The 15,862-nt window shown below is 42.4% G+C and overlaps 1 protein-coding gene across 1 annotated transcript in view; it reads left to right on the top strand.

The window, feature by feature from the left end:
- Positions 1 to 15,135, top strand: part of eloa (elongin A) — a 35,952-nt gene extending 20,817 nt beyond the window's left edge. The window contains exons 6-12 of the mRNA XM_075449267.1: positions 1,143 to 1,245; positions 3,453 to 3,611; positions 10,747 to 10,844; positions 11,037 to 11,217; positions 11,306 to 11,438; positions 13,275 to 13,429; positions 13,522 to 15,135. Of these exons, the coding sequence (XP_075305382.1) occupies positions 1,143 to 1,245; positions 3,453 to 3,611; positions 10,747 to 10,844; positions 11,037 to 11,217; positions 11,306 to 11,438; positions 13,275 to 13,429; positions 13,522 to 13,583 (891 nt within the window). The 3' untranslated portion in view covers positions 13,584 to 15,135. The remainder of the gene's footprint in view (positions 1 to 1,142; positions 1,246 to 3,452; positions 3,612 to 10,746; positions 10,845 to 11,036; positions 11,218 to 11,305; positions 11,439 to 13,274; positions 13,430 to 13,521) is intronic.
- Positions 15,136 to 15,862: the final 727 nt, after the last annotated feature.

Here is a 15,862-nt window from a genome sequence, read left to right as displayed (position 1 = left end):
AAGGTTTAGACATAAACAACCACAAATTGATTATAAGTCGGCTTGCTGATGATACAACAATCTTTCTAAGAAATAAGGATCAAATTCCATTAGCCTTACAAACAATAAAGTTTTTTTCTCAGGCCTCAGGTTGCACCTGAATCTGGACAAATGTGAACTTATGAGTATCCAAAACTGTTCTGATTCTTCGTTGTATGATATTCCTGTCAAAAATTAGACTAAATATCTTGGGATTTGGATAACTAAATGTGAAAAAAAGAATATGCAAAATACTATTGATGAGTGCAAAAAAACTTTAAATAATTGGCTACGAAGAGACTTAACGCTATTCGGTAGAACCATGTTAACCAAGGTTGAATCATTATCCAGATTAATTTATCCAGCATACTCCCTCGCCATCCCACCTAGAATTATAAAAGAAATCAATAGAATAAACTTTAATTTCAAATGGAAAAATAAGCATCACTACATCAAAAACGGACATGTGATAAAGGATTATGAGGGTGGTGGTTTAAAAGCAATTGATTTTCAAATTACGAATGGAATATTGAAGATTAAATGGCTTCGTTCTTTTTTTTCCCCCTTTTTTTTTCTTCTTTTTTTCCCATTTTTTATTTCACTTTTTTTCCCCCCCATCCACTCACTTAAAACGGTTACTAACACGACCACTGCTACCTTCCGCTTTATTTTCCCGCCACTGGTCGATTCATGGGCACTCTTATTGCTACAGAGAATACAGATGTTTTAAAAAAAAGGATTAATTGTAATGTGTCTGAAATGGAAACGCAGCCAAACAGAACATTACTGACTATTTTATCGACAATATCCATGTGGAGATAAATGTGAAGTAACATGATGTACGCTTCTGTCTTAAAAGCAGGATAACCGCTCTCCGTTCTCAGGAGTTCGAGCTTACCAGTTACGGACTACCAAGTTCGCCTGTAACGGCCCAGATGTTTTCTAACACATTTTCACCACAAAGGAACAGTTTTGGACAATGTGCTATGAGCTTTCATGTGAAGAGATGGATGAGAGGATCAATACTATAAGCTCGTCTTTTTGCTTGTTGTGTTATTTTCTTCTCGTCTGATGGATGAAACTCTTCCTTCCAGATGTTGATTTAGGCGTGTTGTTGTGTGCAGGTTGTTGAATCTCTTCCGACTCTTCCTGAAATCCCTCTGCCAGCGATTCAGCCCAACTACAGACCTCTCCCCTCCCCGCCGCTGTCCCCTCAGAGGCGCAAAGGTAAAAATGATTTCACGCCGAATGTCCTTTCAAAGCCACGAAACCCGCGTGTGAATGCTGGCACTAATCTGATGTCAGGGCGATCCTCTTGTTCCTCATTTCTGGTTGGTTGGGATGAGCTGCGAGGACAAGTCTTGTTTGTTTTCAGTCCTCTCCGGAGCAACACAAAGTTCCCAGTATGTAGAAGAAGCTTATGTTGGTGCCAGTGGAAAAGTCAGGATGATTATCGGCCTGCGATGACGTCATTTGAGCTTCTTGTTAAAGGGATAGTTCGCCTCTTTTGACATGAAGCTGTATGACATCCCATATTAGCAACATCATTTATGAACATTTTCTTACCGCCTGCTGCGTCCTGTGAGCCGAGTTCCAGCCTCGTTTTGGCGTTGACGAAGGTAGTCCGGCTAGTTGGCTGGGGTTTAAAATATAATGCGTTTTGCTTCTCAAAACAATATGCGTTCAAAAGAGTAATACATTTGCATCACAAAATCGTTCTCCAGGAAAAAGTCAGACCTCACAATCGCTTGGCCCTATTTTCTCTCCCTTCATATCACTGCCTGCTGCCGCCTGCCGACAGCCGCGCCTGTTACGGTGTTTGCTGCTCGGAAGCAGGGGAGTGCTCGGTCTGCACTTCAGTCTGCACGGTCCACACAGCAGGCAGTGATACGAAGGGAGAGAAAATAGGGCCAAGCGATTGTGAGGTCTGACTTTTTCCTGGAGAACGATTTTGTGATGCAAATGTATTACTCTTTTGAACGCATATTGTTTTGAGAAGCAAAACGCTTTATTTTTTAAACCCCAGCCAACTAGCCGGACTACCTTCGTCAACGCCAAAGCGAGGCTGGAACTGCTCACAGGAGGCAGCAGGGGGTAAGAACATGTTCATAAATGATGTTGCTAGTATGGGATGTCATACAGCTTCATGTCAAAAGAGGCGAACTGTCCCTTTAAATCAGAAATCTTACTGTGGATTTTAGGGCGAGTATGTTGGCTCACAGATTTTTTTAACAAACAGATCTCTGGGTTAATAAAAGCTTTCCCAGTAAGGCCTTATCCTCCACTGGAACCCCCCAGGGCCGTGTGCTCTACCCTCTTTTATTTGTTTTACACACGAACGCATGTCACAGGTCACGGTTTGTCCTGAAGTAAGCAGACGATTCTGCGACATCCTGGTCCCATCCTTGATGGGTTTGTTGACTGGTGTGACCGATCGTTCCTCCAGAAAAATGACTGTTGATGGATTTTCTGAGGGATTTGACCCTCCTTTCTGCTTCCTCTGCCCCCTCCCCACTGCTCCGCTCAACTTTGACACAAACACAGATGCTATTTGTAAAAATGTTGCTAAGTTTTATCCTTCGTTTAGCGAGTCTGTTCTCACATTTTTTTATAATCAGTTGGTCTGGCGGCCTTAACCTCAAAAATAAGTGTAAATTGTCAGATTTTCAGGCAGTGCTGGAAGATCACGGGTCTTTCTTTTAATGACCTCCAGCATCTGAAGGGCAGATGAGGAGGCTCAGCTTTCCCAGATGCAGTACAAACAGACACAGACTCTTGTTTATTCCTTCTGCTGCTGTTTTTTTTAAACCAATTCAGTTTTTTTGTTGTAATCTGTGGTGTAAGTTACTGTTGAGGACTGCTTGCAAAGCAAATTGTCCCACGATGACATTAAAGTTTTACTCGTATTTCTCTTTCTCTAAAGACACGTCCTGCAGGAAAGTCGCAGCAGCTGCCCAGAGGAAGATTATTAAATGATCTAGTTTTAATTCTTCCATCTTTAAATGAGGAGGAATGTTTCATTCTGATTGTGTCTGACATGAACGGATAAATCAAATCAAATCAAATTTATTTATATAGCACATTTCATGTACAACCAATTCAAAGTGCTTCACATAAAATAAAAGCATTGCAGCAGGGAAGCATTAAAAATACATAAAAGAATATAAAGAGAAACAAATAAAATAATTTAAATGAATTTAAAAACAAGCAACAGTCAAGATAAGTTAACTGTTGTCAGAAGCTGTGATTTGCTTTTGCATTTTTCTCACCGAGCAGCTGCAAACGTCTCTTTAGAAACCTTTCAAGTTTCACATGCGCCTGGGTGTGACTTTTTTTTCCATATTCACAGACGGTAATCTGGTTCTAATGTCAGTGTCAACTTATCTGTTAACTCCCATTCTGCTGTTCTGACTTTCACTTCCTTCTGTCTTTAGCTTCAGTTCCCGTCTACAACGACGAGGAGGACGCGGGCTTCACAGGGAAGCGCTTCAACTCCAAGATGGTGGTCTACTCGGGATCGAAGACCGCCTACTTGCCTAAGATGATGAGTCTGTATGACCAGTGCATCCGTGTGCTGCAGAACAACATTGACTGTGAGTGGCTGCTATGCTTTTATCAACTTGGAGCAATCAGTGAGCGTCCCTGCAGGGGGCAGCAGAGTTCCCGTAGATGACTGGAGATCATGTGCACCATAGAATTAGTTCAAACAGATTGCCAGGGATGAGGGATTGTTGGAGCCAGGGGCGAATAAAAGTATCAGGGAGATATTGTAGCCCAAACAGGTCAGGAGGTGGTACTTCTGATGCCGTTTTTATGCTAAAAGAAGCGTGAAGAAGGGCAACTACACTTACTCTTCTTCTTGGATTTTAAAGACGTTTCACTTCTCATCCAAACGTTGTCTTCAGAGTACACTTGGTGGGCCGTACCTGACCGTTATGGGGGTCATTTACATTATTCTCACGTATAAGGCAGAAAATATAAAGGTCGTTCACTCCTCACCGCTCTACGCCGCACATACGACATCTCTCAGTTTGCATTTCGTCCTTTGGGTGAATCGGATGCAAGATCTTAAGCTACGTTCTGACTGCACGTCAAATGTGGCCCAAATTCGGATCCGATTTTTCTTTCTAATTCCGATTTGGGCCACTTCAGTTTGTGGTTATAAATCGGATACAGATCGGATTCGTGCAATGTGGCCTTTTTCGTGCGTGTTCTACTCTTTGCAGGCGGAAGTCGCCACATGTCTGCGTCTGTCTTTCCGAAACATGATGCATGAGAGCTCAGACGTTAGAAGTTTGACGCCTGAAATCTGATAATGGACACATTATTACGAGAATAGTGAAACAGGCCAACAGCAGAAGATCGGATCTGAGCCTCCTCAGAAGGATCTTCTCCAAACATGACATTCCAGTGCACTTTAAACCTGTTAGATTCGGTTCTTTTAGTAGAAGTCTTTATTGGTATGGCAACAAGTGCAGTATTTCAGCGCTGGTCTTAGTCTGACAGACCTCGCAAGAATCCGTCAGACCGAGCCCCGTATCTCCGGTTACACCTCGTATATATATCTCCTAGTTTCCCACGGTGGATCCCTTGTTGATCAAATGTGATTGGATATGAATCGTACTAACCCAAATAATGTCTCTGAGGAATTCAAATAATGTCTGTGTATCAATCTGCCCTTGGTTTCCCAGGCTTTCCTAATTGTTTTGTCTTTCTACTCCTGCATCACTTAAGGTCATATGGAAAAGTACTGAGACTTATTTCATTCCTAATGTTTAAGAACAAAGCCAATTTTAACAATCCCCCTTTTGAAGTGATTTTATCATTTCAACTAATTCAGTCAAATAACTGAGGTAGGAATGTAATATTCTGTATTGTGTCACATCTGTATTAGCAGTAGCAAGACTTTAGCAGACACCCCCCAAACTGCAAGAGCCACTTACCTTTTGAGATGTAGCACAACCAGTTAGGAGAAGTCTGTCATCCCCCTTTTGATGTGACTTCATGTGTTATTATGTAAGCTTATGTGAAAGCTGTTCATCATTGCAATTAAAGCAGCAAGCAAGTCTTCATTGCACAGGCATGGAAATAGTAAACATAATTGTAATGCTTAAGCTACACTTTCAAGTCAGGACTATTCCATCATCTTACTCGGAACAGAAACTCTTTTCGAGAGGGTAAAGACCTTCATAAGTCACTGATTATAACTCTGCAAATAAGCACATTTAGAAAATAATTGTGATGCGTTAGCAAAACCTTCTATATCAGGAGTATTAATCAAGATTCTAGAAATAGAGACTCTTTTCTAGTAAGTTTAAAACCTTCCCCACTCAACTGATAATAACTCCGCAAATGAGCACATTTCTTAATAGATTATTTGTAGAAAATAATAATTGCTATATGAATTGTGTGTATGTGGCCCCGAACCCATCCTCTGTGTGGAATCTTTGTTCATAATGGCCTAAACTCTTATGTGGTTAGCAAAGCCTTGCTCCCCCATAAGTACCATAACAACACAACACTGATTAATCAAAAATTTTCACATCATTTCTATACTACTGACACTCAAACATTGCATAAGGCAATTAACATTACCAGCAGGCTCGCCCACCGTTTGCAGCGAATAGGAGCGAAAACCCGATGGCTGAACCGGGAAAAATTCACCTATGGCCCCATTTCCACTTGGCGACCAACCAACCTAGGTCCCGCTCCAAACAGCCGAGTCACCCCACTGGCAATTGACATTCTAAAAATGATTCATTATCAGCCTTTAAGAGGAACTATCTAAACACTTTAAACATGAAACATAAACATATAAATTTAATCAAGGCCTGATTATATGAGTATATTAGCCTCTGAGTAATTATGATTAACTTTCTAAATGATTATATCTTTCTTAGATGACCACATGACGAGTCGTGTGGTCTCTTGCGGTCCAATCCTGTCACTCCTCGATGCTTGGTTTTCCTCTTGGCTGAACGTCTGTTCAGCATTCTGATCCGGAACTAATCTTGGAAGGAGAGGTCACCAGTACATCGCTTCCTTGAGGGATATTCAGCATCCCCTCCCTAACTAATTTTCTTTTGGGATAATTTCGTTGTGTTGTTCTCCACCATCATCTTGGCATGATGGGAAAGGCCTCCCAGAACTCAAGCTTATGAGTCCTCCGGCCATGCGTCCTGTAGTGGTTCTGAATCTGTGGAATAATATTAGCGAATCTCGCAGCGCAGTAGTGCAAAATGTCATTTGCACTGTATTTTTCTACTTAGGGCATGTCTCTTTGAAAGGTTCAATTTTAATGCCCAATTCATCATTTATTTATTTTTCATATGGACCCCAAATCAAAACAAAACCAAAATAAATTAAATAAAAATAAAAACTCATAAAATAAACATAAACCAAAACAAATATTACTGGGCATGTATTGTTGTAACGTTTTAAATACTTGAACGCAGTTTTTCTAGAGAATATAATTGTTTTGTATATGGGATTATCGTCCATCGACTCTTTTGGGCTTTCACATGCGCGAGCCTACAACTACCCGGTGAGTTACATGCTGCTTATAAAGTTGTTTTGTAACGTCCCCATGCCAGTAATGTGAGAACCATGCATATGGTTTTGATGGTAAGGCTTGTGACTTTATTGTCGGATGGTTTATAAAGTGGTGTGACGTTTCTGCTGTGTGCAAGTTGTTGTTTTACGTGGAAGGGTTAGCTCTTGCCCCTTAGCCACCACGTATTAGCCTCGCATGACAGGGTGTGCGAACAGCGCGATCTCCACACAGGGAGCGCAGATGTGCACCTCTCTGTGTCCTACTATCAGTATTTGACAACCTCTAGCAATGGAAATGCGCTTCAAATGCCCCGGAGTTCCCCTTTAAGTAGTTAAATGATTTAGTTAAATAGTCAAATGTTTTAGTTTGAATCTAAACATTGGTGATAACTATTGACTATTGAATTGGTGACCTGAGGCTGAGGAAATTTAGAGCAGCTAAAATTTTAAAGTCAAGTTAATATCTCCTAATAACAATAAAGGCTAAGCTTTAACAACTTTAATATGTTATCAAATTGTTTGACATCTGATTGTCTGGCCGTGATATTAAATCCTAAATCCTGGTTGTTTAATCTGTGTCATATGGTCTGACTGTCTGATCTCAGTCCTGCTTCAGGTGAAATCATAAAGTTTCAATTTGTAGAACATTTTTTAGATGTTTTTTTTTTTTATTAAAGGAGCAAATCTCCTAAACACTCTGCTTGTGTATTTGACTTTAGCTCTTTAAGAGAGCTGTTCAATCTTATTTCAGCAACAATTTGTATGAATGTCTCAAACACTGTTCTTCCTTGATTTTATTGTTTCTTATCTCATCACTGTGATTTTTGCATTGTAAAGTTGTTTTCAGTTTATCTACATACTTTGGTGTCTTTCCTAATCATATGCATGTTAAAATAGATGGATGAATCAATCCTATTTGCACTAGTAACTAAACCCCTATTATAATCATTATAAACTCAGGCCAATGATCACTCGGAGTCTGTTTGGATTGTTCTCACTCTCAGGGCTGAATGAGAGAAAAAACATGGTTGAGAAAAGACAATCTTAGGGTGTGCGCATTTATGACAAAGAGAACAACTATAAAATTAAATTGGGAATATTATGGCTCAAAAAGCGTTTGGGGCTTTTCATTATTCATTATTTCCTGTAATGCTGCTGCACAGCTGATCTTTAGTTAGTAACTTCAGGCCTCAGGTCAAGCCTCCAAATCTGTTAATTTTTTCCTCATAGGTCATTATTAGTGCTTTGATGCTGAAAAAAAAATTATTAACTTTTTTCAATAAACCTTGGGATCAAATATATCATCTATCAACTTTTTCCTTCTGTGTCATGCATGTGCTTGATTCTTAGTCTCTCGTTTGTTTTGAAAACATTTTGAACACACACACTCAGCCTCAGTGGAGCAAACTCGCACACTCTTTTTTTCTGCATTTCTCCAGTCCAATTTATCTGTCCCTCGTTTTTCTTCTCACCTCGGGACCATTTTCTTCCATCTTTCATTCAATTTTTATGACATATTCAAAATTTATACACGTGTTAATCAAAGTATATGGAAGACGTAATTGCCCAAATGCTTAAGGTAGTGAAGAAACTTCTACGCAGAACGCTGTGTTCTGTGCGCTCCACTTCTCGGGGTTACTCCCACTTATCAAAGCATTTGTTTATTCCAAAACTTTGGGTCACACCATAAAAATACTGTTTTCCCCGAACAAAGCGACCCGTATTGCACGCGCAGCCACTTGTTCTCCCCCCTTTTTATCTATACCAACCCCAATATTGAACAGAAACCGTCGAGATCTGCTGGAGCAGTCAAATATCTTCGAGCGGTGAACCTCCCCCCCACAGTTGCATGAAAATTAAAAAATCTGACCCTGTTGTCCTTCAAGTATAAATTTATTCAGTACATCCGACTCTGTTTCGGGAAACTGCCACGCAGACCGGAAGTCTTCAATCCTTCGTCCCAACAATCGTCAGGGAAGAAGAGCTTCCTTCCCGGAATTAATCCAATTATTCTAGTCGACCACCTCAGTTATGGAATTACAAACTACTTCGTTACACAATAGTTACTTGTGCACGGAAACCCCAATATTGACGACAAGTTCCTCGAATGGGATATTCATTTATAAAATGAATTTATCTTGTCACTTTGTTCGAATTCACTTATCAGGACACTTATTTACTTTCCCTATGTGAGACTATGTGTATTATACTTCACGTGTTGCCATTCAATGCAAACAGACAGACAGCATTTGACACTCAAATTTACCATGACCAGAGGACAACTTAATTCAGACAACTTCATTTAGGTTATTCAATATGCAGAAATTTCACATTTAGTCATTAAGTGGTGTTCTGCTCACCTTTTTCTGGCGCCTGATTGTCTGAAAAAAGCTGTCCCTCCTATCACCTCGAGGCGTCCTCCCTCGCACGGGGGTCTGTCGCACGGCACGGTGGTCTTTAAGCTTTCGAACCCCGGGTCACGGCACCATTTGTTAGATTCGGTTCTTTTAGTAGGAGGCTCAAGAACTGACCGAAGTAATTCAAGTGAAAATGAAGTCTTTATTGGTATGGCAACAAGTGCAGTATTTCAGCGCTGGTCTCAGTCGCAAGAATCCGTCAGACCGAGCCCCGTATCTCCGGTTACACCTCGTATATATATCTCCTAGTTTCCCACGGTGGATCCCTTGTTGATCAAATGTGATTGGATATGAATCGTACTAACCCAAATAATGTCTCTGAGGAATTCAAATAATGTGTGTGTATCAATCTGCCCTTGGTTTCCCAGGCTTTCCTAATTGTTTTGTCTTTCTACTCCTGCATCACTTAAGGTCATATGGAAAAGTACTGAGACTTATTTCATTCCTAATGTCTAAGAACAAAGCCAATTTTAACAAACCCAACAACACCCTCAGTCAGAGACTGGTTCACCCAAAGGACAACCCTTAAGGCCTTGGTATGCTTCTCCGTCGCTATCCGTCAATCCGTGGTCACTAAACCTTTCGAAGTTCTCCGTCGGGATGTCTGATACGCAAGGCAGTTCCCCTCCCGATAAGTAGGCGTCGCTACACTAAACGACCCAATCTCGCCACGTCTATCGTCGTTGATTGATTGTTTACCTTCCGGGCCGGCTCCCTTCCACTCCTCACAGTGAACGATGGCGACCGAGAGAGAAAGGCTGTTGTTGGAGTTGGAGCTTGTTGAAATTGAAATGCAAATCATTTTGACCAAATGTTGACCGGCACACAGTAAACTCTTTCAAAAATGGCGGTGTTGTTGTTCTGAGAGGAAGGAGCTAAACCGGAAAAGTGATTCCGGAAATGATGCTGTTAGCTGACCAATCACAACCCTTGCGGTCTCGGTCTCCGTCTCCGTCGCTCTCCGTAGACGACCATAAATCAGGCTTTATTTAGGCTCTTAGGATTACATAAAAGTAGTGTGATGAAAAGGGTTTTTTAAACGTGGGTACATGTGCTAACACAAGCCGATTAAACCCTTTACCTTTGTCGGTAGTAGCCGCTTTACCCTCGGGGCTCTGGGAGCTACTGTGCATTCAAAACAGACCCAGAACCTGCTTCGAACTATCAGGAAGTCCTCCAGCTACATGAAAGGATGACATCACACGGTATCCCCCACTCTTACTCGTTTAAGATGTTAGTATACGGTAAGTTACCGTATACTGGAACACATACTGTTCGGTGCAACACATTTTAAAGTAACACAAGAGAATCTGGCAGTTTTTTGTTCTTTAGCTCCCCCTACAGGTGTGGGATGTAACACCACTGTCATAAAACAAACCTCCATCTGAGCCCTGCACGCGCACAGCTGTGCACTTGCATTGGTTGTCATGCTTTAGAGGCTGACAAAGACACCTCCAGGAGACACCAAAAATGCCAAAGACGCAAGGTAGGGAAATGTTACAGGACTCAACAAGAATAAGAGCCAATCAGATTAAAATACAGATGTTCTTTGCCAGCTGTCGGCTTGGTGCATAAGGCTCCTAAAAGTTCCGGCTACATTTGCTTCAAATATGGATGCAGAGCCTGGAAATGTGAGGTCAAACTGTAGCTTACCAGGTGGCCACGGTTCTTTGTGTTGGTAACTTCAGCGTCGGTGCACAGTGTTTATTAGAGAACTGTTGCACAGACTTGACTGTGAGGTACTTCTTTGTTCTTTCAGCCATCGCTGAAGTGGGCGGAGTGCCGTTTGAGATCTTGCAGCCGGTCCTGGAGAGATGCACTCCAGAGCAGCTATACCGCATCGAGCAGAGCAACCAGGTTTGTGGACAAGGATGTGTAAAATTTGCCTCATTTATTGTATATGGTGTGGGAATCTGATGTTGTTTTGATTCCTACTTATGTAAAATCTAGAAAATTCACAACACAGATGTAGGCGGGACGTCCTTCTGGGTCAGGACGAGTCGACCCTCCCCTCTGAACTTTTATCCCTGCTTTCTTTTCCTTCTCCAGTGTTTCACTGAGGATTCGGATGAGCTGTGGATGCGTCACTGTCAGCGGGACTTCAAGCGAGAGTCGCCTCAGGAGTACGAATCGTGGAGGGAGATGTATCTGAGGCTGCACGACGAGCGCGAGGAGCGGCTGAGGATGCTCACCCAGAACATCACCTCTGCGCACGCCAACAAACCCAAAGGTGGGAGAGGCCTTCTCTGAACCAGTCGGCCCCGTGACATGCTGAAGATGGACACGAGTTTAAGTCTGAGTGCTGTTTTCTGTGGCAGGACGGCAGGTGAAGATGGCGTATGTAAATTCTGCGGCCAAGCCGCCACGTGACGTCCGCCGCAGACAGGAAAAGTTCGGCACCAGCAGTGGTTTGTCCACGGCCGCCTCCATAGCAGCTGCTTCTCCCATCAAGTGAGTCCACGCAGAAAATCATCATCATATGTTATCGGTTTAAATGCAGACGCGTTTGACACCTGAGGGAAGTCACCGGCTGCGGAGAGAATCATGGAAACGCTTTGCAGTGGGTGGGATGTTCGGCGGGATGAAAGGAGTCACAGCTGGAGGCGAAAAGCCCAAAATATGAAAATCATGTCACATAATGCAGCTCTCATCAGCTCCACATTTGCTTCCTACATCGTTACTCGTATGATGGCCTCTGTCGCTTGTTGTTCTGCCACCGTCTCGTACGTTTGATGTCGGACCCGTTTGTGCAGGTAATGAGTTGTTCTGTTTGAATCGTGAACAGAACTCAAGTTACATATCAGACATGATCTGAAGCGGTCGGCCCTACGGATGCCATCACACACGTTACAATGTTAAAATTCATAACAACTCGTCTTATTCACAACAATAATAATACCAATTCTAATAAAAATACTACTACTACTACTACTACTACTACTAATAATAATAATAATAAATAAATAAATAAAATCAATCAATTTGAGAAGAACTCAGCAGTCACTGTTAAAAAGCCTTCTGGCTGTGGGAACAAAGGACCTCCTGAACCTCCTTCTGAATGTAGGAGCCTGTCATGAAGCCTTTGGGATTCTTGGGTTTTCCTTTATGTCATCAGCTTGATTATCGCTCTTTAGTTTCCTCGAGTCCGAGTTATTTTGTCTTGGTTTTCTGTTGCTGATTGATCTCACCTGCTGATGAATTATCCCTCAGTATACATTCTCCTGCTTTTCCTCTCTGGTCATAGTTGCTTATCCTGCTCCAGCTGTGCTTTAGTTTGGTCTTTCAAAGCCTCTGAGACCTCCTGCGTTTAGGTCCTCTTCCTCCCTCGAATTCGACCACGAATCCTGGCAGAAACCACAGTTTTCTGTCAGTTCTAACTCTAGGATTTATCCTGTTTTCTCCACAGGTTTAAACAGCTGCTGCAGACCCAGAAGTCTCTCTGTAGGCGGCATTAGTGACTTAAATTTAATTTAGGCAGCCAGTTTAGGTCACTGAGGAGTGGAGTGATTCTTTACTTTTCCCCAGAGATAGGGACTCGAGTCGCTGTTTTGATGATTTGTGACTTGAGACTCGACTCGGACTTGGAAATTAAAGACTCGGCACTTGACTTGACTTGAAACACGATGACTTGAATGACTTGAGTGTTATTCAGTTCATGTTTTCAGTTTGAATATAAAATGAATAAATACATTTAAAAAATAATATTGATTACCCGGTAGGAGCGCAGGCTGAGAATGGCGTCATGATTGGATCCCTACCCTGTCAATCAGTCATACCCTCTCTACATACCTTAGTGTTTATTGGAGAGAATAAACTCATATCAGATATGCATCAACATGTCAGCGGGAGGGGGACCGAGAGTCGTTGTCTTCGGCTTCCGTAATTACCATTTTGACGGCAAAAGACGAAGACATGCAGCATCAACATCTCGGACAGCCAGACGACAACTTCGAACTTTGTTCGTCATTTAAAGCTCCATTCTGACCACTAAGTGCTTGTCAAATTAGCTAATATTATCCTGTTAGCCTAGTCTATAGTTAGCTAACGTTAGCTTGACATGATACGGGGTGGACAGGTTGGACACACTGGCCAATGATGTTTACTGACAGTTACTTATATCTTGTCTTTTCACTTTATTTAGATCAGATTCTGCAGGTAAAATTGCAATAATAAGGTGACTTTGACTTGACTTGCCCAAGAAAAAATTACTTGGGACTTGAAAGCTAAGACTTGAGACTTGCACATGTGTGACTTGGTCCCATCTCTGCTTTTCCCCGTCTCCTGCAGAATACGACCGGCTAACATAGACTACTCTGGTGAGTCGAGCCGCGCCTTTTCCTCCCAACTCAACCCCTCTGCAGGCTCATCTCGCTCTTCAGCACCGGCAGCAGGAGCAGCAGGAGCCGGACAACCTGCTGCCCGGGACAAACCACAAGTAAAAAGTAAGTCTCCATCCTCCTCTATCCTCGGCTTTGAATGAAGACTTTTCTAAAATATCCTTTTTAAATCTAACAAACCCCCTCCCTCCTTTCAGAAATCGCCCCCATGATGGCCAAAACTATCAAAGCGTTCAAGAACAGATTCTCCCGCCGGTAGTGTGAAAGAGACTGAATGTATTTTATCAATTCCAGCTGTTTTTAATTTAAGTTTAGCAACATTTTACTGGAGACCCGCTTCCCCTGCAAACACACACACACACACACACAGCAGACATCGCATGAACTTTACAGTATTTGTGGGAAAATGGTTTCTCTTGTTTGTAAGTTTTTAAATCATGACGGTTGAACATTGTTCAGAGAGAAAGATCACCAACTTTCCACAGGACACGCAAACACACTCAGTCTGTTACCTTTTTCTCATTTGTCAAGCAGACATCTTTAAAGAAACGGTGCCCCGGTTGTTCAGAGGACTCACATCTCTTCTCCCTCTGCCCACCTGCCCACTAGAACTCGAATCTATATATCAGCTTGTCATTTTTTAGGTTTGAGCACAGATTATTTCTCTAGTCGGAGCGGGTTGTCTTTTTAAGAAGCATCCCAAATGGTTTGGCTCCGACAGATTCAGCAGCCCAGAGGAGCCGATCCGGCCCGACTCCGGGTGCTGGTGCTGAACCGCGCTGGTTCCTTCTCAAACGGCCCAAACCTGCGATGCTCGTGTGTTCGGGCTGAAAACAGACAGACGGTTTTTATCACCTCTCTTTACCGATCTTTGTCTGCCCCCTCAACGTATTTATTAAAACGTTTTCAAGCTTGTAGAAAAAGACCTCGAGATCATTTAGGAAGCAGAACCGGCTCTGTGGCTGGACACTGAACCAAAAGAATCCAGCACCCGATTACACCTAGGCCCTACATGCTTCTTTAAAGTCCCGTGCACACGACAGCGCCCCCCCCCCCCCCCCCCCCCCCCCCCCCATCCCATCACAGAACCCTGTGAAAGCTGCTCAGTCGTCGTTTTTTTACCCTTCGTGTTCTTCTACTTCTTGGTGTGTGTGTGTGAGATTTGAACGAGTCGTCGGGCGTTTTTTTTCTTCTCTCAAAGCAAACAAACATATTTCCCGACGTGTCAAACTTCTCCTTTTAAGGGACAGGAACGTTTATTTTCATTTAAGGAGCAGTCGTTTGTTTTTATTTTCCTTCACGACCAAATGACACTACATCGGAAAAAATCTTTACATTTTACAATTGTTTCGTCTCCCCATCGCACGCGTGACGCACATCACGACACCCGAGCTGCTTTTTAAAGACCCAAAACATATTGGATCATGTTTTACCTGCTGCGTTTTCAAGGTGCTGGGGCTGAGATGGAAATCAAACACACATTGTGGACTTTTTTTTAACCCTCCTGTGGCTTCGGATCATGTTTTTTCCTGCTGTTGAATGTGTACGACCTTGTTTCTATCTGCTTCACTGTGACAAACTGCTCGAGCGATGGCCGACGACGCGGTAAGAGGGCGCCGAGGAAGGAGGTTAACGGGACGTCCGCAGCTTCAGTCCGCGATCATGATGAGATGTATTTATTTTCAGTGATGGGACCTGGTACCCCACAACATGGGCCCGAACAGAAGTAGATTAAAAATTGTAATTTTATTAGATTTTAATAAATGTTATATGGTCATTTTTATTAAAAATTGACTTTTGCCCTTAAATAACGTGTGTGTGGGAACGTTTTTTTGTGCTTTTTAATTAGATTTCTGTTGAATTCAGGAGGAAATCCAACCCTCCATCTGTTCTGGAGGCTTTAATGATGAAGGAGGTGTAAAAAATGTGTCATTTATCCTTCTCCTGGGTGGCAGGGTCGCTGTCAAGTGATTTTCAGATAATTTAAGCTCTATATTTGATACAAAAAACATCATGAAACTGAGATGTTTAATTGTGTTTTTAAAGATAATAAGATTGAGAGTCCCAGTGAGTCGTTTTTCTGGTAGTCTGTGATTTCCAGAATCTGTTAAAACAGAAGTTTTGGAGGAAGTCGGGAGGAAGGAGGAAACCATGTGCAGGTAAGTCTACGATGGCGGCGGCGGCTGTCATGGCAGCATATAAACACAAATTAAATGCGCCTTCATGCCATCACGGATGCTGTCTTTGATCTGATAAAAGATGCTTTCTGACCTCAGGACGGTTTCCACTTCAGCTCCCTCCGTCTTTGATGAGTTCTGGTCCAGAGAAAGCGTCAGAGTTTGGGAATCCTTTTCTTTTTGAGGTCGTTTTTACTGTGTTGGTGCAGGTGGGGATTAACTGTGTTGGATGTTTTTCTTTTAGAAGACTTTCTGCTGCCTGGAGGTCACCAACATTCAGAACTGGTTTTCAGTTTTCTCGACGATGTTCAGAGAAGTTTCTGCTTCTCTGAATATTTTAATCATCAAACAGATGATTGAA

The sequence above is a fragment of the Odontesthes bonariensis genome, chromosome 18 (genome assembly GCF_027942865.1).
Source record: "Odontesthes bonariensis isolate fOdoBon6 chromosome 18, fOdoBon6.hap1, whole genome shotgun sequence".
NCBI classification, from domain to species: Eukaryota; Metazoa; Chordata; class Actinopteri; order Atheriniformes; family Atherinopsidae; genus Odontesthes; species Odontesthes bonariensis.
This window is presented reverse-complemented; position numbering and strand designations above follow the sequence as displayed.